Source organism: Dermacentor variabilis, chromosome 2 (genome assembly GCF_050947875.1).
Source record: "Dermacentor variabilis isolate Ectoservices chromosome 2, ASM5094787v1, whole genome shotgun sequence".
Lineage (NCBI taxonomy): Eukaryota > Metazoa > Arthropoda > Arachnida > Ixodida > Ixodidae > Dermacentor > Dermacentor variabilis.
The window spans coordinates 258,899,463-258,922,140 of NC_134569.1; the positions used below are offsets into that span (position 1 = coordinate 258,899,463).

The 22,678-nt window shown below is 50.1% G+C and overlaps 1 protein-coding gene across 14 annotated transcripts in view; it reads left to right on the top strand.

The window, feature by feature from the left end:
• mio (GATOR complex protein mio) overlaps positions 1–22,678 on the top strand; it is a 560,893-nt gene that overhangs the window by 412,492 nt on the left and 125,723 nt on the right. For all 14 annotated transcript variants that reach the window (XR_012826275.1, XM_075682897.1, XM_075682900.1 and 11 more), the window contains 3 exons: positions 1,168–1,240; positions 1,305–1,476; positions 4,330–4,516. Coding sequence is in view for 13 of the 14 variants with exons in the window: in XM_075682897.1 (XP_075539012.1) it covers positions 1,168–1,240; positions 1,305–1,476; positions 4,330–4,516 (432 nt within the window). In the remaining variant the exon portion in view is untranslated. The remainder of the gene's footprint in view (positions 1–1,167; positions 1,241–1,304; positions 1,477–4,329; positions 4,517–22,678) is intronic.

Below are 22,678 nucleotides of genomic sequence, written 5' to 3' on the forward strand. Positions count from 1 at the left end.
CAGACTACGTTTGTCACCCACCACATCAACACTGGCGGCTTTTGCCCATTCACTGTCAGCCTTACCACCGTCTGCATCAGAGCGCCAAGTGATTCACAAAGAAGTGGCCAAAATGCTTGTGAGGGACATGATCGAACCATAATCTAGTCCTTGGGCCTCTCCCGTCGTCTTAGCATACAAGAAAGACGGCTCCTAGCTTTATCGGCACCTCTACAATATCGCCAAGAACGACGTATACCCTGTTCGCCGTATCGACGATGCCCTCGACTGCCTCCATGGTGCCACCTTCTTTTCATCTCTGGACCTTCGCTCAGGCTACTGGCAAATTGCTGTAGATGACATTGATCGCGAGAAGACCGCTTTCATAACATTACCCCCGGGGGTTATGTTACAAAGTCGACACAATCCGAGAGAGACATTCTAGCTAGAGCAGACAACGAAGAAGACAGGTCTGTTTGGTGTGCAGGCTGTCCACCATCTTGGTTGCTGCTGTGTACCTCAATGTAAATACACTGTAAATGGTCACGCCTCGTGTCATTTTACATAACAATTTGTACTTCATAACCAGATTGGCCACGGTCAGCAACACATGCATCCATGATGCTGATAAGAGGCTTCTGCACAATAACAGCATTTGCCCAGTCATCCACAGTGTGAATGCCAAAATGTTCAGTGTTAGCTGAGAACACTGATATTCACAGAATAAATATGAATGGTAAGAAACATGTTTGTTTGCAAAGTAAGCTTAAAGATAGGTCACGATTCAAATAAGTGAAGCAACACTAAGAGTAAGCAATGCAACAATTGACCCAAAGGTAATTGAAGATGCCAGTTCACTGCCATACCAGAATCACATGGTCCCGGCCGATACACAGTGCACATAAGTTCTAGCATACCCCAGAGCTGGAAGAGCTAGAGTGTGATACGAAGAAAACAACTCCAATGCGATATTGTGCTGTCGCAGTCCCAGCATGATGTGCACATGCCTGCTGTTCCAACAAAATGTACCCAACGGATCCCAGTAACCTGTGAGATTATTGTCTTCATAACAAGTAAAACTTTGTGAACCACTACAGTAATGATAGAATCAAGTGGCAGGGCCTATAATAAATGAATATTCATTGCTCATTATGTATCGCTAGGTCATGCTTTCTGTCATCCATGCAGCTGCTGGAGTACATTGAGGGCTTGGCAGAGGCTCTTGTTGAGAAAGGGAACTTGGACGGCGTCCTCCTCACAGGTGATGACTCTGTGGAGATGATAGGGAGGAGTTTTTCTGCAGCAGCCTCCTTCATTGCTTGCAGGCATGAGTGAGGAGTTGCTGCAGCGCTACCTGGACCGCACCGGGGACGTGCAGACCGCGAGCGTGGCCGCCCTGCAGAGCTACCCGAGCCCCCTGAGCTCGAGTCCCCGGGCACAGCTCTGGGTGGACCACTACCGCCACCTGCTGGACCAGTGGCAGCTGTGGTACCAGAGGTGGGCGCCACATGGGCACACACAGTGCCCCACAAGCGGGCTTGCTGGCCACAGGAAGCTGTTGACCATTTCTCACAAATTGTCAGAGTGGCAGTTGTGTCTAATCAGTCTCTCTACTGCACCAGGCATGCCATTATACTGTATGTCCCAGCTAATGTTCCCTAAGCAGTTCAATGAAAAAGAAAGAGATTACAAAAACACTGCACAATACAATTATAAGACTTCGGGTGTTTGGTAGACAGAGGTTTGGTCGACACCGTAGGTCTTATAATGGTACCGTACATTCTGCTTTTCTAATCTTTTTTTCTTGATTTTCTCTTTATTTTTTTTTCATTGAAAATCTTAGCTAACACTAGCTGAACACCCTATATGTTGGCACTCACTGGTTCTGAACAAGGAGAGATAGAATGAAGGGCAGTGTACAGTGCATTCCACTTATAACGATATCAAGAAAAACGAAATATCTGATAATTATAACCAATCATCACTCTATCTGGACTGCCCTAAAAAAAAAAAAAAAAAGAAAGCTGCCAAACATACCTTTGTAGCTCTGAAACCAAATTTGCCACTTACAATAAAGAACTGACGTTGTTGAAAGACGGCTGTAAAAAATTAAATGTTTATTTTTGCCTCTACACAGTGTGTCAAGCATCAGGCATGCTGAAATAGTCAGAAATCTGCACTTGCTTTCACAGAAGTTTCAGATTCACAACCACGGTGTGGATCATGTCCAGCGGCTGCGTGAATATTGGCAAAGTGCACTGTCGTTGACAAATTGCATACATGCACTTTGTCAACGACAGTGCACTTTGTGTAGATGTTAGGATCAGTGTGAAAGACGGGCCACTGTCAATCTCGTCGCCTCCGTCACACTATGCTGCCATCTATCGCAACAACTATCATCCTGTCGGAAATTCTTCACAGAACGAGGCAGCGCTATCTGTACTCAGAAACACCTCCATCAAAGCACCACCTATTTTATCGCCAGTAGCGACATGCTCCCAGAGTGCACCCAGCCCCCCCCCCTACCCGCACCACCACTCCTCAAGGCTCACGTACATTCCTAAAGCACTGCCAATTAAATCATTCTTGAGACTTGACAGCTGTTCGGCGGTCAACATTTTGTTGACTTTTTCACTCCTTTTGGATGGCGGTAGTTATCGGAATCTCCTAGGGTGTGAAGGCCGGTTTTCTCATAGATTCAGTGCCCGCGCGATTAGCTTGAGTGTGTTCAGTTGTCACCATCAATTGCAACAATCACATGCATCAGTGTTGCTTTGTTAGTTTAACCTTCTTTGTTTAGACTGATCCAGCGACCAGAAAAGGGATTCAGTTCATAGCCAGCTGGTCGGTACGCTCGTGGAACAAGTTGCAGCCGGAGACAATGCCAGTTGTGCTTAACTTTTCCTTTTGCTTCATAATTTTCTCGAGTGATGGCTCGCTGCGACGCTGTCATATCCTAGGAACTATATACTCGGGATATAGGTTAGATGAAGTGGAACATAAGATGATGCGAAACAGCGTCCATGATCAAACTCTGCAATAACTGTTAAATCCATAAGGAATATGAATGTCAATCGTTACCTCGTCTGGTTTTTCCCTAATTGTACAGCACTTTTCATGCAAAATTGGCAACTGGAAACAAGAGTTGCAAGGAGTTGAGAAATTAAGCCATCTACTAAGGGAAAGAGCTTAATAGCCAAACAGGGAGGAAAAACGAAAATTAACAAATTTAACTTTTGCTTGTGAAACTATTTATGGATGAACATCTTTTTATTTAAAAAGGAAGTAGAGGAATCACTTCCAGAAGTGGAGAAGGATTCCGTATATTTTCAATGACGCTTCTACAGTTATCAGTCTAACCGCCTGACGTAGCCACCTCTCTGTTATGCTTATGTAGATGTTTTGCTATTTTTCCATGGTGGGGGCAGTAAGTCTATAACCGCAGCGTCCTACGCTCTACGCGGTTGTACGCAACTTCCCAAATAACAATACAAGTCGGTTTGGCACTTGTTAGAGTAGTGAACAAGACATCGAAAAGAACTGTTATTGTTCCGCAAATATATAGTTCTCTGTATTTCTTCCAGATCTAATTTTTAAAAAACGCTACGGGAAACGTTTATTTTACATTTACGCTTGTTCACTTGTTCGTGGCAGTGTTCTTCCTGCGCTTTTTTCTTGGGCGAATCCATTTGATGTGGTTCCTTGTTTGTCAAGCAAAGGAGAGGTCTATCTCACAGGTGTATACCTGTGAGCTACACCTTATTTCATTTCTCTTTTGTGGGTTTACATGTTTTTATGGCGTACGGTGGGAATTATTCACATTTACACTAAAAAGTGTACCCCCCCCCTCATTTGGACAGAAAGGTTACCTAGGGTTGGCCCCGCCCCGAAAAAAAATCCTGTCGTTATATATGGGTCTTTTTCTCATAGCCGTAATGCACAATTTGATACTCTGAAGCCAACTCATTGTTATAACCGATATATAGTTATATGTGGTATCATTATACTAAGTGGACTGCACTGTATGAAGAGATTGGTAGATGAGGACATGAAAGCTTTTATTTGCATGCACTTGGATTAATTTTGACCAGCTGGGGGTCTCTGATGCGCACACAAGGAGTGTTACACGAGTGCTCTTGCATTCTGGCCCCCATCAGAGTGGTGCCGCTGTGGTCGGGGAAAATTCTCAAATGTACACAAGCTCCACCAGATGCACTTGAATGTATGACAATGCATGCTGAAATAGAGGACGGATTTAGTCGTGACAGTCGATTGGTTAACTATTGGCCGAGTGGTCAGTATCACCATTGCCACTTTCATATTTGAAGTTGTATGACACCTGTGGTGTAGGTGCCAGTTTGACTGCCAGTGGGTGCGCCAGCATGCAGCCAGCGTTCCGGCACAGCAGGTGTTGGTGAGCTGCAACTTCTGCAGCCTGGCCGCCTCCCCTTACCTGCAGATGCTGCAAGGGGGTCGCCACCACCAGGGCAACAAGGGCACACACCTGACTACAGCCACCTCACAGAACAAGACCAAGGTGGGTCAAATAGAGGCTCTCAAGAGTTTGTGTTCTTTATTTCAAGAAAAAAAGAAAAGCTTGCATGGCACTCTTGTCTGTTCGCAAGCACCTTCTGTAATTAAAGTAATTGCACATTCATGGAAAAACCATGCAGGCAAGCAAAATTAAGCATCACCATCAGTGTATGTCCATGTGTAGGGGGTGTTCTCTATCACATTCTGTTATAATGTGACATCTGGTATAAATATTGGATAGACTGGTCAGTGCCTGAACACTTGCTTGCTCGAGCATGCGAACAATGTAAACATGAAAAATGAGCACATGAAGTTCACTAGTGGTAGTGGCCTACGTGTGGATGTAAATTCAACAAGTGCACTAGCATGCACATATCCAAGTGCTGATGAACATGGAAAATGGCAGAAGCAGCAAAAGGATTAGCATGTCGTGGTGGCATTCATCCACCTTCTTCAAAAGGAATGATCATTCCTGAATCTCAATCCTGCACGTGCCACATCATAATGCAGTGTCGGGTGCGCTGTTTCATTCCCCATCCCACAATTTTTTTGTGCACATTATTTTTTTTCTTTTTTACCGTGTATTTAATCCTGTCATGTCAAAATAAAGTTTAGTTTGTGGGGATGTGCAAGTCTCGCGCATCCCCTGATATGTTGTTTTCCCACATGGCTCCCATCTCCTGTAATCCAGCTTTGCCGTGTGGCCTGGTGCCCACGGCATTCGGTATGGTTAAAGCGCATTGCGAGAGATGGCGTGAGTGTGGCTCTGCTGACGCCACCTAACAGCGGGGTTGCATGGGCGCAGAAAGTAGAAGGCTCTTCCTCTCTAGCTCGGGGTCGGAAAGCGGCGCGGATGTTCTGCATGTGCGCTGATACATGCTTCTGTGAGACCGTCTTGTGAAGCCTACCCATGGACGAACACGATCGTTCGAATGCGCCACCGTTCGCGTGACCATACGCACTAACGACTAGGCGTTGGTGTCCAGCATGAAGCGAACATACTCGCTCGTTATCCGGTCGCGGTGAGTCGGACTTCCACGATTTGTCGCACGCTCATCGGCACCCACATCTGGCTGCCCAACGTGGACCTCTTGGGGCATCGGACGATAGCTTTAACAGTTTTGCTTCGTTCAAGACTTTTGTTTGAACCGAAGCGTAGGGCTAGCGTGGATTTTGATCGCTAGTATCAGCGGCATGCTTTCTTGAACGAGATTACGCTGGCTGTAGTGGGTTTGAACTTTTCAGCATTTTTTTAATGACATTCGTCGCTATGAGAGCCACGTGGTCTACATCCTGGAAGAGCGAGGCTTAGCGCCCGCGGAGCATTGGCAAGCCTGAAATGAGCGAGTACAGAAGCCTTGTGGGTGGTGTGAATTTCTTATGTAACTAGCTTTTTTATCTCTTTCTTTGATTCGGAGGAAGTCACAGCTCTGGCAGCTGGGTGGCCGCGGGTCACGGGTGCTGCTATGGGCTGACTGGTATTGCGGCCTGGCACCGGGCACTCTGACACCGTGTGGAACAGTGAGCGCCGTCAACTCGGATGCTGTGTGCACCGAGCGGGGTAGGACCACCTAACAGAGCTGGAGCAGCAGCAAGGAGACATCCTTGCTGCTGCTTGTTTTGCGCCCATTCTGGGTGTTGTTTTTTGGATGCCAGTTGTTGTCAGGATAGCGACGCTTTAGGCCTAAGGCTTTACGAAACTGCCTGTCGCACGTGGAGGGACACAACCTCGTGGACTCTGGTGTTGAGGTGTTGCACTTTAATTGCTTCCCTCATTCTAGTTAGCCTTGTACGAATTGAAATTACATGTTCGACTCAAGGAAGCGAGCTTCGTTCACGTGAACTTAGCATCTGAGTAGCCGCCCGATCTTTTGCTAGCCGAGTTGAACATAGTACCACATGGGTGATGCGCATGCAGAATTCCTCTCCCTTGCGCTACTTTAGTGTTTGGTGAGTGCGTTGAGTGTACACAGTGTGACTGGAGTCGCCCCTCGTTTGCTGTCACCTGCACATCGTCTGCCCTACTGACCCGGACTACGATCGAGCCACCCCGGGCAATGGTGATGCTGTGGCCAGTTCGGCGCAGCGACTTCGGCGGCCGCCTGTATCCATCTCACAACCCTCGGCGGCAGAGAAAAGAGCCGGCGGCCACCAACCGCTATGGCAGCTCTCGCCAGCAGGACGTGAGCGACGCCTACTCGTACTGACTGCTGTGTTGCCATTTCTGGAGTCCTGGCCTGGAATCGTGCCGTCGTGTCTGCAGAGCTGCTGCTGTGACAGGCGGACCCCAGCGGTGTACTCAATGACAATGTTGGCTCGTATACTATGGACAGCGTGTGGACATATCCTCCGCGCGGCCACTGTTGCATGTACCAACTTGTTCGCAAAGTGCTCATTGACATTAGACCATATGACATGTTTCGCCAGAATATGTAGGGATTTAAGGTTGAGGGGATGTAGGGATGCGCGACTCTCACGTGTCCCCTGATATGTTGTTTTCCTGCATAGCTCCCATCTCCTGTAATCCGGCTTCGCCGCGTGGCCTGGTGCCCGTGGCAGTCGGTATGGTTGAAGCGCATTGCGAGAGATGGCACGAGTGTGGCTCTGCTAACGCCACCTAACAGCGTGGTTACTTGGGCGTGGAGAGGAGAAGGCTTTTCTTCTTTGGCTAGGGGTTGGTAAGCGGCACGGACGTTCTGCGTGTGCGTCGATTCATGCTTCTGCGAGACTGTCTCGCGAAGCCTACCCCCGTAATGGACGAACCGGATTGTTCAAACACGCCACCGTTCACATGACCGTACGCGCGAACGGCCAGGTGTTGGTGTCCAGCATGGGATGAATATGTTCCCTCGCTATGTGGTCAGGTGAGTCGGACTTCCACGATTTGTCGCTCGCCCATCGGCATGTTTTGTGGATAGCGACTCGACTAGCAGGCATTAGTCTATGAAAGGTGCAATAAATGCCCTTGTCATTGTCTGCACTACTGTGTTGTCGTTCCTTTGTCCCAAAAGCATGGGTGAGAACCCCACAAGTTACAAGTTAGCACTTGTCCTTGTTCATCCTGTAGTCCCTGTTCTTTCTTTGAGCTTCAAGCTCATCAAGTTTATTCCTTTCATTATTGTGATAGAACTACAACACGAATGAGAAAGGCTCCCCCCCAAATCATTGTTTCCATTTGAAGCATTTGAAGCGATTCCAATTTTCTGCGGTGTTCAGAGTAGTCCTCACCAGGAAGAGGTAGCAGCATTGACATGAACAAAAGGCTATTTATTAACTAAACTTTGCAAGGCGTAAGGGTGTGGCCAGCACAACAAATGAATTGAGTAATACTCAACAACTTTGTGTCTACGTTCCCTGTTAGTGTTAATGTTATCTTGTCCCCGTTAGTTAGTGCCGTACATAGTGCAAGAACAATGAACCGTCACCAATTCATCGCTCTGTTAAGTACTACTGAAAAAGCTTGTCAGCTCCTAGACTTCGTTGCAATTATTGCTCAAGGGTACTCTGGTGCTGTGATCGTTCAGCCACAGTGGGTATGGTATGTACATGGATTTGTCTCATCTTCATGCTTGTGGATTTGTTTATTGCACTCTAGCTGCCTTCATTAGCCTGAGTTTCAAAGCATTTTATACTACTTTTCTAAATGCAGAAGGCAATAAGGCTCCGCAAGCACACTTAATCACTAATAATTGCAATTCTGCCTCTCGACGTGACCAAATCGAAACACACCAAGTGTATCAATGCACTGGGGCTTGCCCACATATGTCCATCGATATTGACACATGTGTCCATGGCATAATGGTTTATATTGTCACGTGGTGGTGACGTTGAAGAACACAGTAGCAATACTGTGAACGACAAAACTAACTTTTATTGGGTGAACCTGTGCCCACAAAACAGGCTGCACTTATAGCACAACGATAGCGGCAAACACAGTAGGCGATCGGCGAAAATCTGATCAGCGGGTCAAGCGCGTCGGCTTTTATACAGCAGTTGTCGAATGTTCCAGACTAATTGTTGTCCCCCGCGTGCCTTCCACAAAGTTCTACACCATTCGCGTCAGTCGATGAAATCAGATAACATAAGGTTCGGCGACAACAGACAGCGAATAGAAGCATCGATAACTTTCCAGAAACTTCGGATACAAGCAGGCGCGTCCCGCGCTGTATGATAACCTTTGTTAGGCGGTGAAACATGTCACCCGATAAAGACAAATAAGTATACACGTCAATCTCCCCCTCTTAAATAGCATCGACCCGATGCTGCAAACAAACGAAAATAATAAATAAGAGCACTCGTAGCAAAAACAACAAAATAAGGAAAGTTCGTCAGCGTCTGTAAAAGGGTTTAAGCCGCACTACGTGGACCACTTCAGATCATGCACGGCGCCGCTGTGAATGCGAAATGCCATCTGGCACGACCTCATAGTCCAGTGCGCCAATATGTCGGATGACCTTGTAGGGTCCGAAATAGCGCCGCAGTAGTTTCTCACTGAGTCCTCGTCGGCGTATTGGGGTCGGCGTATAGGTAGCGACATCAACATTCTCTTCGTCAGTGACGTGCGGCAGCATGGCGTCGAGCGCCATCGTCAGGTTCCTGCCGTAAACCAACTTCAACTGCGTGATCTGCATTGTTTCTTGCACTGCCGTGTTGTAAGCGAAAGTTACATACGGCAGGACCGCTTCCCTCGTCTTATGCTCGACGTCGACGTACATTGCTAGCATGTCGGCGAGGGTCTTGTTCAGGCGCTCCGTGAGACCATTCGTCTGCGGGTGGTAGGCAGTTGTCCTCCTGTGGCTTGTCTGGCTATATTGCAGAATGGCTTGGGTGAGCTCTGCTGTAAAAGCCGTTCCTCTGTCGGTGATGAGGACTTCTGGAGCACCATGTCGCAGCAGGATGTTCTCAACGAAAAATTTCGCCACTTCGGCTGCGCTGCCTTTTGGTAGAGCTTTAGTTTCAAGCGAAGCGGGTGAGATAGTCCGTCGCTACGACGATCCACTTATTCCCAGATGTTGACGTCGGAAATGGCCCCAACAAATCCATCCCGAACTGCTGGAATGGTCGGCGAGGAAGTTCGATCGGCTGTAGTAATCCTGCTGGCCTTGTCGGTGATGTCATGCGTCGCTGACAGTCTCGGCATGTCTTGATGTAACGGTCAGACGCAGCTAGTAATACCTTTTCTGTATCCTCGACAACGTCCGGGAGAATCCGAGGTGCCCAGCGGTTGGATCGTCGTGTAGGACGCGCAGTACTTCCTGACGGAGCGCTGACGGTACAACAAGAAGGTAGCTGGCACGGACTGGTGAGAAGTTCTTCTTCACGAGCAGGTTGTTTTGTAGCGTGAACAAAGACAAGCCACGCTTAAATGCCCTAGGGACAACGACGGTGTTCCCTTCCAAATACTCGACGAGGCCTTTTAGCTCCGGGTGTGCTCGTTGCTGTTCAGCGAAGTCTTCCGCGCTTAAAATACCAAGGAAGGCATCGTCATCTTCGTCATCTTGCGGCAGCGAGTCAATGGGGGCGCGTGATAGGCAATCGGCATCAGAGTGTTTTCGTCCGGACTTGTAGGTTACAGTGATGTCGTATTCTTGCAGTCTTAGGCTCCACCTCACCAGCCGTCCTGAAGGATCCTTTAAGTTCCCTAGCCAACACAAGGCGTGATGATCGCTGACGACTTTGAATGGCCTGCCACATAGGTAAGGGCGGAATTTTGCTGTAGCCGAAATGATGGCGAGGCATTCCTTTTCAGTCGTAGAATAATTGCCTTCCGCTTTGGACAGCGACCGGCTAGCATAATATATCACCCGTTCAAGCCCTTCTTTCCTCTGGACTAGGACGGCACCAAGGCCTAGGCTATTGGCGTCAGTGTGGATTTCAGTATCGGCGTCCTCGTCGAAGTGCGCAAGTACTGGCGGTGACTGCATGCGTCGTTTGAGTTCTTGAAATGCGTCGGCCTGCGGCGTTTCCCACTTGAGCTCGACGTCACATTTAGTTAGCTATGCCAGCGGCTCAGCGATGCGTGAAAAGTCCTTGACAAAGCGCCTATAGTAGGCACACATACCAAGGAATCTACGCACTGCCTTCTTGTCGATGGGCTGCGGGAACTTTTCGATGGCAGCTGTCTTCTGCGGTTCGGGGCAGACTCCAGACTTGCTGATGACATGGCCTAGGAACCGAAGTTCTTCGTAAGCGAAGCGGCACTTTTCTGGCTTCAGAGTGACCCCTGATGACTTGATGGCCTCTAGTACTGTCGCAAGCTGCCTAAGGTGACCATCGAAATTTCCGGCGAAGACGACGACATCACCCAAGTAAACAAGACAGGTCTGTCACTTCAATCCTGCTAACATCGTGTCCATAACGCGCTGGAACGTTGCAGGCGCCGAGCACAGTCCAAATGGCATGACCTTGAACTCGTAGAGGACGTCTGGCATGATGAAGGTGGTCTTTTCGCGATCTCTTTCGTCGACTTCTATTTGCCTGTAGCCAGACTTGAGATCCATCGAAGATATGTATTTTGCTTTGCAGAGCCGATCTAATGCGTCGTCTATCCATGGTAGGAAGTATACATCCTTCTTTGTGATCTTGTTCAGTCGACGATAATCGACGCAGAAATGTAAGGTTCCGTCCCTTTTCTTCACCAAGACAACAGGGGATGCCCACGGACTTTTCAACGGCTGGATGATGTCGTCGAGCAGCATTTCGACGACTTGTTCTCTTATAGCTTCACGTTCTTGCCGCGAAACTCGGTAAGGGCTCTGGCAGAGTGGTCTAGCGCACTCCTCGGTGATTATGCAATGCTTTGCGACTGGTGTCTGTCGAATCCTTGATGACGTAGAGACCTTTGTATTGTCGGAGCAGACTTCGGAGCTGTTCTTGCTTAATCATGGGGAGACTTGGATTCATGTTGAAGTCTGGTTCGGGGACTATGATCATCGAGGTAGATGCGGCTGAATCCGAGAGGACAAAGCCATTGCTGGTTTCCACAATTTCCTCTATATATGCGATTGTCGTGCCATTGTTGATGTGCTTGAACTCTTGGCTGAAGTTGGTTAGCATAACTTCCACTTGCCCTCCGTGAAGTAGAGCAATTCCTCTTGCAATGCAAATTTCACGGTCGAGCAGTAGACGTTGGTCACCCTCGATGACGCCTTCTACGTCGGCAGGTGTTTTGGTGCCAACGGAAATGACAATGCTGGAGCGAAGCGGGATGCTGACTTGACTTTCGAGCACGCTTAAGGCATGGTGACTACGAGAGCTCTCCGGCGGTATCGCTCCATCTCCCGACAGCGTTATCGACTTCGACTTCAGGTCGATGATTGCACCGTATTGGTTCAGGAAGTCCATGCCGAGAATGACGTCTCGTGAACACTGTTGGAGGATAATGAACGGGGCAGGGTAAGTCTGGTCATGAACGGGAATTCTTGCCGTGCAGATTCCAGTCGGCGTGATGAGGTGTCCTCCAGCGGTCCGAATTTGAGGGCCTTCCCATGCAGTTTTTACTTTCTTCAACTGGGCGGCGATGTGTCCACTCATGACGGAGTAATCAGCCCCTGTGTCCACTAAGGCGGTAATTGCTTGGCCGTCGAGAAGCATGTCGAGGTCGGTGGTTTTTTGTCTTGCATTACAGTTCGGTCTTGGCATCGGATCATGGCTGCGTCGCGTTGACCTGTGGCTGGTATGTGACGTCGTCAGGTCGTCTTTCGTCGGCTGTTCTTTGTTTACAGACTTTGTCGGAATGGCGGCGGGTCGTTATGTCGTCGAGGTAGTTTCTTCGGCGTCTTCGTCGGTGGCAGAGGATCTTCATCAGTTCGACGAACAGTAACCGCACCTCCATCAGTTGCTGCTTTTAGTTTTCCGGATATGGGCTCGCTGACCGGCCCCAGGCTGGGCCAGTGTACGATCGGTGCTGTGGCGACAGGTAGCGGCCTGGTGATGGCGAACGCGATGGTTGTCGAGAGCTCCACTGAGTAGCGGCGAGGTTGGCAATATCGCGAGTGCGTCCACCTTGCTGCGGGCGGGGAGCGTTGATAGCGAACCATCGCAGTCCCAAGTCGCGGTATGAGCATCGACGGTAAACATGGCCGGCTTCTCCGCATTGATAGCAGAGCGGGCGGTGGTCGGGGGCTCGCCAAATGTCCGTCTTCCTCACGTAGGTGCGCTGGGCGACGGGTGGGTGTGCTGGCAGCGGCGGACGACGGAATTGCGGTGTTACAGGGCCCTGGTGCAGTCGCAGAGGGGGGCCTTGACGGCAAAGCGACGGCGGCGTAGGTCATCGCTCCTGGCTGGGGCTATGGTAATTGAGGTTCACCTCAGGAACCCCAAGTGATCGCTGAACCTCATCTTTCACGATTTCAGCGATCGAGGCCTCTTGAGGCTGCGACGGAGGCAGGACCTTGCGCAGTTCTTCACGCACAATGGCCCTGATGGTCTCTTGAAGGTCGCCAGAATTCAGTCCTTGGATGGCGTACTACGAAGTGAGCCCCTGGCAGTTATATTGCCGGGTGTGCATCTCCAGAGTTTTCTAGATCGTCGATGCCTCTGCAGAAAACTCAGCTACAGTCTTTGGTGGGTTACGAATAAGTCCGGCGAAAAGTTCTTGCTTGACGCCCCGCATGAGGAAGCGGACTTTTTTCTCCTGCGACATTTCCAGGTCGGCGTGCCGGAAAAGACGGGCCATCTCCTCCGTGAAGATCGCGATCGTCTCATTTGGCAGCTGCGCTCTGGCTTCTAGTAGAGCTTGGGCTTGCTCTTTTCGCACGACGCTTATAAATGTTTGCAAGAAGCCGCTTCGGAACAGGTCCCACGTCGTTAAGGTGGCTTCTCGGTTCTCGAACCAGGTCCTGGCGGCGTCTTTCAGCGCGAAATAGACATGTCACAGCTTGTTGTCGCTGTCCCAACTGTTAAACGTTGAGACCCTCTCATACGTCTCGAGCCAGCTCTCCGGGTCCTCAAGCATGAAACCGCGGAACGTCGGTGGCTCCCTGGGCTGCTGCAAAACTATTGGGGCCACTGAGGCTGCCATTGGGGCTGTCTTCTTGGTCGTCTCTGGACGATCTTCCCGGACGATCTTCTTGGTCGTCTCTGGTAGAATTCCGTGCTCCGGGGGAAGCTGCTGTAGCCGGCGGCTTGCTCGATGTTCCGGGACGATGTTGCTGTTGTCTTTGCGGTCCGGACTTGAATTACGGCTTGTCGAGGGCGTCCAGTACATGAACGTAAAGCACCTCCACCAGATATCACGTGGTGGTGACGTTGAAGAACACAGTAGCAATACTGTGAACGACAAAACTAACTTTTATTGGGCGAACCTGTGCCCACAAGACAGGCTACACTTATAGCACAACGATAGCGGCGAACACAGTTGGCGATCGTCGAAAATCTGATCAGCGGGTCAAGCGCATCAGCTTTTATACAGCAGTCGACGAATGTTGCAGACTAATCTTTGGGAGCCGCATGCCTTCCACAATGTTCTACACCATTCGAGTCAGGTGATGAAATCAGATAACATAAGATAACATAAGCAAATAGAAGCATCAATAACTTTCCAGAAATTTCGGATACATGCAGGCACTTCCCGCGCTGTACGATAACATTTGTTAGGCGGTGAAACATGTCACCCGATAAAGACAAATAAGTATACGTGTCAATACACCAGGCTTTTGTGCTAGAGGCCTCAAAGCATGTTCAAATCCTGTCATGAGACAACTTTATTAATGTCTTTTTAATTATTTATAATGTCATGCTTTGTTGAAAATTACCAATTCGCAGTCACAGTCATTTGAAGCCAGAAGATTGATGTTTAGGCAAATTCATGTACTAACCATCATTCCCCTACCAGCTGAACCGCCCTGCTTACAGCTCCCGCAGGCACTAGTGCCCTAGTTATTGCAGGTTATTGCACAAAAATCTATTATGGTCAGACTATCTGCAATTTTTGGCCAAGCGCTGTACACGATTGACCTCCTTAGCCTCAATGGGGCACATGCCTTCTGTCATGACCTGTAGTGATCCGCCTCTTGATCATTGTCAGAGCTTTCCTTTTAAGCATTTGGCCATGCTTGTTCACAGACATGTCGAATCTAACTTGACCTATCAACTATGAATATCAGTGGAACATTGTGATAAGGCTCACGTTCCCGACCCGCCATAAGAATTTCCAATCGACGGCGCCTCGGCAGTCCCAACACATTCTGAACCATAAATTGCTTTGTGCTTTGATTCACAGTATATTTTAGTAATGATTCACTAATCTTCATCATCATCATCATCATCATCCTACTTATTTATGTCCACTGCATGACGCAGGCGATCCCCTGCAATCTCCAACTACCCCTGTCCTGTGCCAATTCCAACTTGCGCCTGCAAACTTCCTTATGTCATCACGCCACCTAGTTTTCTGCCATCCTTGACTGCTTTTCCCTTCCTTTGGCAGCCATTCTGTAGCTCAGTTGCCACATCAGTTATCTGCCCTATGCATTACAAAGCCTGTGCAGGTCTAATTTTTTTTCATAATTTCAATTAGAACTTTGGCAATCCTCGTTTGCTCTCTGATCTACCCCGCTCTCTTCCTGTCTCTTAGCGTTAAGCCTAAAATTTTTCGTTCTATCGCTCTTTACATGGTCCTTAACTTGTTCTAGCGCTTCTTTGTCAACCTCCAAGTTTCTGCTATTCACAAATAGGGAGTGTAAAATTTGTTAACTGAGGTTTTTTAGCCAACGAAAAGGGACGAAAGAGAGTCGCAAGACGTGGACACTGCACTATCGTGCGCGGACACAGCGCACGAAAAGGGACTCTTTCGTCCCTTTTCGTGCGCTAAAAAACCTCAGTTATGGAATACCAACGTGCCCTAATCTACGCTCTTTCAAGTTAAATTTGTTGTTGTTGTTTTTACAATTGTTACGATCCGCCTGGGTTCATGAACAAGGGAGGGCTTGAGGCCCTCTGTTAGATAGACGCTCTGCAGCGCGGTCGTGATGTACGATGCCTGACCGCCAAGCAGCTGTGCTCGTCGCTGTTTATTGGGTGCGGTGACCAATGTTGCCTACCAAGCCTGGCGGGCCAATGAATATTATGCCTGAGGGGTCGTCATATGCTTGTTACACCCCCTTACTCCCAGTTTGTTTGTTGACAACAAAAAGGCGTCCAAGTTCAAAGTGCAAGGCTCTGCCTCCATCCTAGCCGGGTCGGCGGTGCCTGCTACTCAGGCGAGTAACAATCCGGTGGCCTCCGCCGTCAAGTACTCCGCCTGGGCACAGGTGTTGACGGGCTGGATGTGGCCACGCCGGGTCCTGCCTGAGACAGCCTCGCTCCATCTGGAGGGTCTGCAGTAGGTGGCCTTGTGAGTGGTGCCGGACTTGACACCGGCCCAACAGGCGCTGCACCACTGGCAACGCTTGCTGCCTCTGAGGTGGGCGGTGCTCTGCTGGAAGCGATTGGTGTTGCCGCTAGTCCTCCTGCGGGCTGGAACTCTGAAGTGGCTGTCAAGGGTGCTGGCCAGGTCCCGAGGCGAGGCCTGACATGGTCGGCGTGTCTGTGCCACGTGGCCCCGTCTGGCATGCAGACGAGCAGCCATTTCGCATTGGCAGGAGACACCAGCTGTCTAGCGGACCAGGGTGGGCCAGTACGAAAGTTTCTGGCGAAAACTGAGGCTCCTGACTGCCGCAAAGGCCCAGAAAGGCACCCTCGGTCAGCAGCCAGCTTCTGCTTCAGCTGCTTCAGGAGCCCTGTGGATCTGAGGTCCAGATGCAAGACATCCAAGGGTGTCTTGACCATCCGACCCAGCAGGAGCTCACAGGGGACACGGCCAGTGACATCGTGGGGCGTGGTCCGGTACTGAAACAGTATCTGGGCAAACTGCGTCTGGAAATCCCCAGTCTGGCTCTTCTTGAGCTTGTCCTTGATGGTTTGCACCACCCCCTCGGCTGCACCATTTGAAGCAGGGTAGTACGGTGGAACCATCATCCGGCAGATTCGATTCTTCTTCAGCCAGTCCAGTACTTTGTGCTGGCAAAAGCAGGACCATTGTCGGACACGGTGACGTCCGGCAACTCCTGGGCGGTGAAGACTTGTCACAGCGCTGCAATGGTCGCACCTACGGACAGAGTTGTGACAGGTAGAACCTCCGCCCACTTCGAAAAGGTGTCCACCACCACCAGGAAGTAATGACCCTTGAAGAGCCCTCCAAAATTCACATGCAGGCGGGACCAGAGTCTCAGTGGGAACGGCCATGGGGTGATTTCCACATGATGTGAGGCCCACTGATGCTCCTGGCAAATTTCACAGCTCTGCACCATGTGAGCGATGTCCTGGTCCAGGCCAGGCCATCAAACATGGGACCGGGCCACCATCTTGGTCTTTTCCATGCCAGGCTGACCCACGTGCAGCCACTGCAAGACCCTGGACCAGAGACTTTGTGGGATCACCACCCTGGAACCCCACAGTAGGCAGCCCTACAGCCAGCTCAGCTCATCGGCCTTGTGGCTATAGACCTGCTGAACTAAGTCCTCCTCAAGGAACGCCGCCTTGACCACCTGAGACAGGACTGGGTCCCGGCTGGTCGCTTGCGATACCGCAGATCTGGAGAGTACATCCGGGTACGTGTGCTCCAGAATGAACACTTGAGCAGGTTCTGGAACGCCATCAGGCACCTCACTCAGGGGCAGGCGGCTCAGGGCATCAGCAAGTCCCTGGCCCTTTCCTGGACAGTAAACCAGCGGGTAACTGTATGCTGCCAGCCTCAAGGCCCAGCGTACCACTTGAGGTGATGCCTGCACAGGAACTGCCTCGCCAGGCCCCAGCAGCCCAAACTGCGGCTTGTGGTCTGTGATCGCCTCGAACTTCCAGCCCCACAGATACTGGTGGAAGTGTTTGACAATGAACATGAGGGCGAGGTCTTCCTTGTCCAGCTGGCTGTAGCATTGCTCTGCTGCATGAAGCCGACGAGAAGCAAACGACACAGGGCGTTTTCTGCCATCCTTGTCCTGCTGAGCCAGGACAGCTCCTATGTCGTACGGCGACGCATCTACAGTCAGGACGACCGGCTTCGCAGGATCGAAGTGTACTAGTACTGAAGCCTTGGTGATTAGCTCCTTGATTCGCGGGAAGGCCCGATCCTGCTCCTTCTTCGAGACCCATTGCTGACCATCTCGAAGCAGAAGGTGGAGTGGCTGTAGATGGCTCAGACAGGTTTGGCACAAAACTCCTGCAGAAGTTGATGAAGCCGAGGTAGCTCTGAAGCTCCTTCTTGCTCTGGGGCTTAGGCGCCTGGGAAATGACATGGCCCAAGTACTCAATACTGGGGGCCACGAAAATTCACTTTTCCAGGTTGAGCTTGAGACCGGCGTCCTGTAGTCGTGCGAGGACGTTGTGCAGGTTCTGCAGGGAGTCGCCGCCATTGCTCGCTGCAACTAACCAGGATGTCATCCAACTACACCGCCATGTGCCTCATTTTCCTGAAGAGGTTGTCCATCTCCCTCTTAAATATGGCTGGGGCTCAGGCCATGCCAAATTGTAAGCGCGTGTACTGGAAGAGCCCCAAAGTTGTCGATATTGGGACATACTTCCGAGTGCAGCGGTGGCGTAGACGTAGAACACCCGCCTCGCGTGCAAGAGACCCGTGGTTCGAATCCCGATGCCGCGCTGGATTCCACCAGATTATTAAAAAAAAAAATCTGCGTGTTGATAAAATTGCATAAACAGGCCTGGAGTGTGGCCTGATCCCAGTGACCAGAGCCGATAACACACTCCCTCACCAGAGCAGGATTGGCCACCCTGGTGCAGTACTTGGCCACAGCCACCTATATGAACACAACAATCAAACCCCGGCCCTCAGTCCCCAGCAGCTGCGAAGCAACTGACCACGGTGGCGGTCAGACCTGCGATGCAGCAGAGGGTGCTAAGAATCCCTGGCTCCGGACAGGCCGCCATTGGAATATGAACTTGGCAATGTTTAATGCTAGAACGTTATCTAGTGAGGCGAGTCTAGCAGTGCTATTGGAGGAATTAGAGGGCAGTAAACACAGTAGTAAAATACAGTACAGTAGTAAATACAGGGCAGTAAAATTAGAGGGCAGATACTTCCAGGAGGCATCCTGGAGAACCAGCTGCTGGTAGGCATATCTGAGGTCCAGCTTGGTGAACATCTTTCTACTGGACAACGCTGACCAGAGATCTTCAATCCGGGGCAAGAGGTACTTCTTGACGGTAGCGATGGGGTTGATCCTGACACTGCCATCTCACTTGAGGACTGGCACGATGGGAGCGGCCTATTCAGACATCTTGACGGGAACCAGGATGCCCTCGCTGTAACCGTCGCAGCTCCTGGGTGACTCCATTCATCAGGCCGAACGGCAATGGGCGAGGCTTGAAAAAAACGTGGCTGGGCTCCCTCAGGTACGTAGATGCCAGCCGTCGTGCCAGCGAATGTGCCCAACCCTGGCTGGAACAGGGACTTGAACTTGGTCAGGAAGCTGGAGACGTCTTTCGCCGCATGCAGGCTGGCTTCCTGGTGATGTGGCAAACGAACGCCCAGTGCACGAATTCAGTTTCAACCCAGCAGGGTCGGTGACGACACCTTGGTTAAGTAAAGGGGAAGGGTTGCCTCCCTGTCGCCAAAGTGAACGCTGACCTGTGCCTGACCCTGGACCTGGGAGAGCTGCCCGGAGTAGCTGCGCAGCATCACACCCGAAGCCTCGACGAACACGCCGGGGAAGGTACGCTTGAACCGTTTCCCAGCCATGACAGACACACTGGCCCCTGTGTCCAGCTCCATGGAAACGAGGTGCCTGCAAATTTCGATGGTCAGCATGTACGACGGCACAGACGACGGTACGAGGCCTTTGTGCGACATGTTGAAAATCGGCGGTTCCTCGGCCATGACGTGGAGCCTGGCCACGGACGAACTCGAGCCTGCTGCCGCACGCCTCCACCGCATACCCTTGTGATGGCTACCATGGTGGCGGGCTTGTGTGGTACCTGGGTTTGCACCAGGCTGCTGCTGCTGTTTGCTGTTCGTCCTCCCCCTTCGGCACACCCATTCCAGGTGCCCAGCTTTTCGGCACGTGTCTCTGCTTGAGAGAACTGGCACTGTGAGGGGGAGTGGGCACCACCGCAGCGACTGCAAGTACTGCCCTTTGGCGCTGACTTGTAGACTGCCGCTTTCGCCGACGGTGAGCCAGTCGCACGGGCAATCTCGCCAGCGTCCTTGGTGGCAACTTCCATTGCCAGCGCTGCCTTCATGGCGTTGTCCAGCGAGGGGTCAGGAAGCTCAAGGAGTCGCGTCTGCATGGTGGGGTTGTTGATGCTGCAGACGAAACAGTCCCAGAGCAGCGAGTACAGTTAATCCTCGAAAATGCAGGCACTCACTGACCCTCGTAGCGTAGCAGCGAACTGCCCGAGGGTCTCTCCTTCCCGGCTTCTCCGGTTGTTGAAGCTGAAACATTAGTGTGGACAGTGCTGGGTTGAAATGCCAGCGCACTATGGCGAGCAGCTCACCCAGCACCTTAACCGCTTGAACGTGGTTGGCTTGAGAAGGTTGAGTAGGGGACTGAAGACACGAGTCCCGCAGGTGGCCAGGAAAATGTCCCGCTGTTTGGCCTCGAGTGTGTCGTTTGCCTGGAAGAACATGTGGAGTTGTTCCTCGCAAATTGGCAAGGCGGATCCATCTCCCTCAAATGGCTCGAGCCTTTCATACAGCCGCATGGCGGCAGCAATGGGCGGCGGTGTTTCGCCACTGGTGGCGGCATGGGATGATCCGTGTGTACTCGTCACCAGTGTCACAATCTGCTCGGGTTCATGAACAAGGAGGGCTTGAGGCACCCTCCGTTAGATAGACGTTCCACTGTGCGATGGTGATGAATGATACAGACCACTGTGCAGCTGGTGCTCATCGGTGTTTATTGGGTGCGGTGACCAATATTGCTTGCCGAGCATTGCAGGCCACCAAACCTGACAGGCCAATGAAGATTATGTCCGAGGGGGCTTCACATGCTTGTTACAACGATGAAGCTGTTACGGGCTACTTTTCCCCACTATCGTGTTCACGTGTAGAAAAAAAAACTGCTATCACATAGCAGTGACGGTGGAGAAAGCATCAAAACTGGTAATGACAAAACTAGGATTTTATTGGGCGAACCTCTACCCTCATAAACAGGCTACACTCAAAGAATGGCAATGGTGGCAAACACAGTCGGCAAGCAACGAATATCTTATCTGCCGGTCAAGCGCGTTGGCTTTTATACATGTATCATCGAAGATTCCAGAGTAATCGGTGGTGCCTGCGTGTCTTCCAGAAAGTTCTACACAATTCGCTTCGCACATGCAATCAGATTACACAAGCTTTGGTAACAACAGAACCATCAATAACATTTGAGAAACTTCCGATACATGCGGGTGCGACCCGTGCTGAGCGATCTCATTTGCTAGATGGTGAAAAGCCCACACCCGTAAAAGATAAACAAGTCTACGCATTGCTATCATTATCACAATGGCTCCAGCGTCGTCGTCGTCTTCCACAGCTGGCTTTTGACACCGCTCGGAGCTACCACGCGAACGCACTTGTGCCAATTTTCTCATGTTTGTAGTCATTATTCAATCAATCAATTAATTAATTAAGGCACACAAATACATCACCAATAATTGATTAAGACTTTTATGAACCGTCCGGATTTAGCCGGGGCTGCTCGTTTCAGCTTCGCTGGTTTAAGGGACACTAACGGCAAATGCTAAGTGAAGCTAAAGTGATAGAGTAGTGCTCAAAAATTTCTAAGGTGTCAGTATTATTGCAAACAGAGCCTTAATAATTGAGAAATCGAGATAAATGCAGGACATGATTAGAGACTCCCCCGGGGCATTCAAGCACTTGCCCGATGACAAAAGCACTCCTCAGTTAAATTCTGTCACTAGTACTCAACTACTCATTGCAATAACATCCTCGTGTTGTATTATTAGATGAAATAAAATGATGCTTGTCCAGTTCCATTTCATGCTTAAAAAAAAGAACTCATTGAAATTACCGTTAACTGTGACGCGAGCGGTCGAAAGGTTTCGTTTCCACTTGACTCTGCGCCGCCCATGCTTTCATGTTTCAGTACTTTCTTAATTGGGTAGTGCTGCGCTGGTTTTTCTGGCTTACAAAACTGCAAGTAGGAGAGAATTGAACTTCCATGTGATGTCTTGGGATGCTCGAACAGTCTACGCCACTTGACCAAAAAGCAGTTGCAGCGGTGAATCCACCGCCCTGTCTTGCCTCAGTGCCGCCGTCTGTCGTGTGCCGTTTTACTCACCGAGGGCAGCGAAGGGCAATAATGGCACATGCAATGTCGCCACTCCCCTGGTTGTGTGACGGGAGGTTAGAATTCCGAAAAAGGTATTTGGATCCTTCAGATACAATTTTCTCTTAAACTAAGTCTTTTCTTGACAGGACACAGGCGTTGCGAGGTTTCTGGAATGACATTTAAATAGTCCACGTCGACTTGGTGTTTGCCTTTAGTGTCCCTTTAACGATCTTTACAGAGTGCTTGGGCTGACAGTTCTTTTTTGTTTATTTATTTATTTTACAGTTGGAACCTTGATATAACGAAGTCGATAAAATCGGCATTTGCTTCCTTATATCAAAATTTACTTGAACCTAGGCCAGCCCCAATTCTAAGGCAACCCCTGAAAGTTCTAAACCAGAAGAAAAAAAGAAAGCTTACCTCACATGTAGGCCAAACAGAAAAGTGAGGACAGGGTTCACAAAAGGAAAATAGCATTTATTGAATATGAATATGCCAAGCTCATTCTATGTCGCTATCTTCCTTATTGCTGTCATCTTGTTGCGGCGCATGCAAAAAGTGTTTCCTGTTGTCTAATCTAAAAATAGACATTTTTCTAAGAAAAGGTAAGAAAGGTTACCTCACATGTAGGCCAAACAGAAAAGTGAGGACACGGTTCATAAAATGAAAATAGCATTTACTGAATATTGCCACATCCTATATGGTCACTGCGGGTATGTGCCAGGCGATGAGAATGACGCTGAAGTAGCGCGCGAGTGGAAAAACAGAGACGACAACGACGTCGCATTGACTGCTCTGATAAAGTGCTTCCATACGTCCTCTACGCCGGCTTTCCCGTCTTCTACTAGGCTGCGACACTGGTGGAGGTGCGGGGTAGGATTGCCTCATGCTCGGCA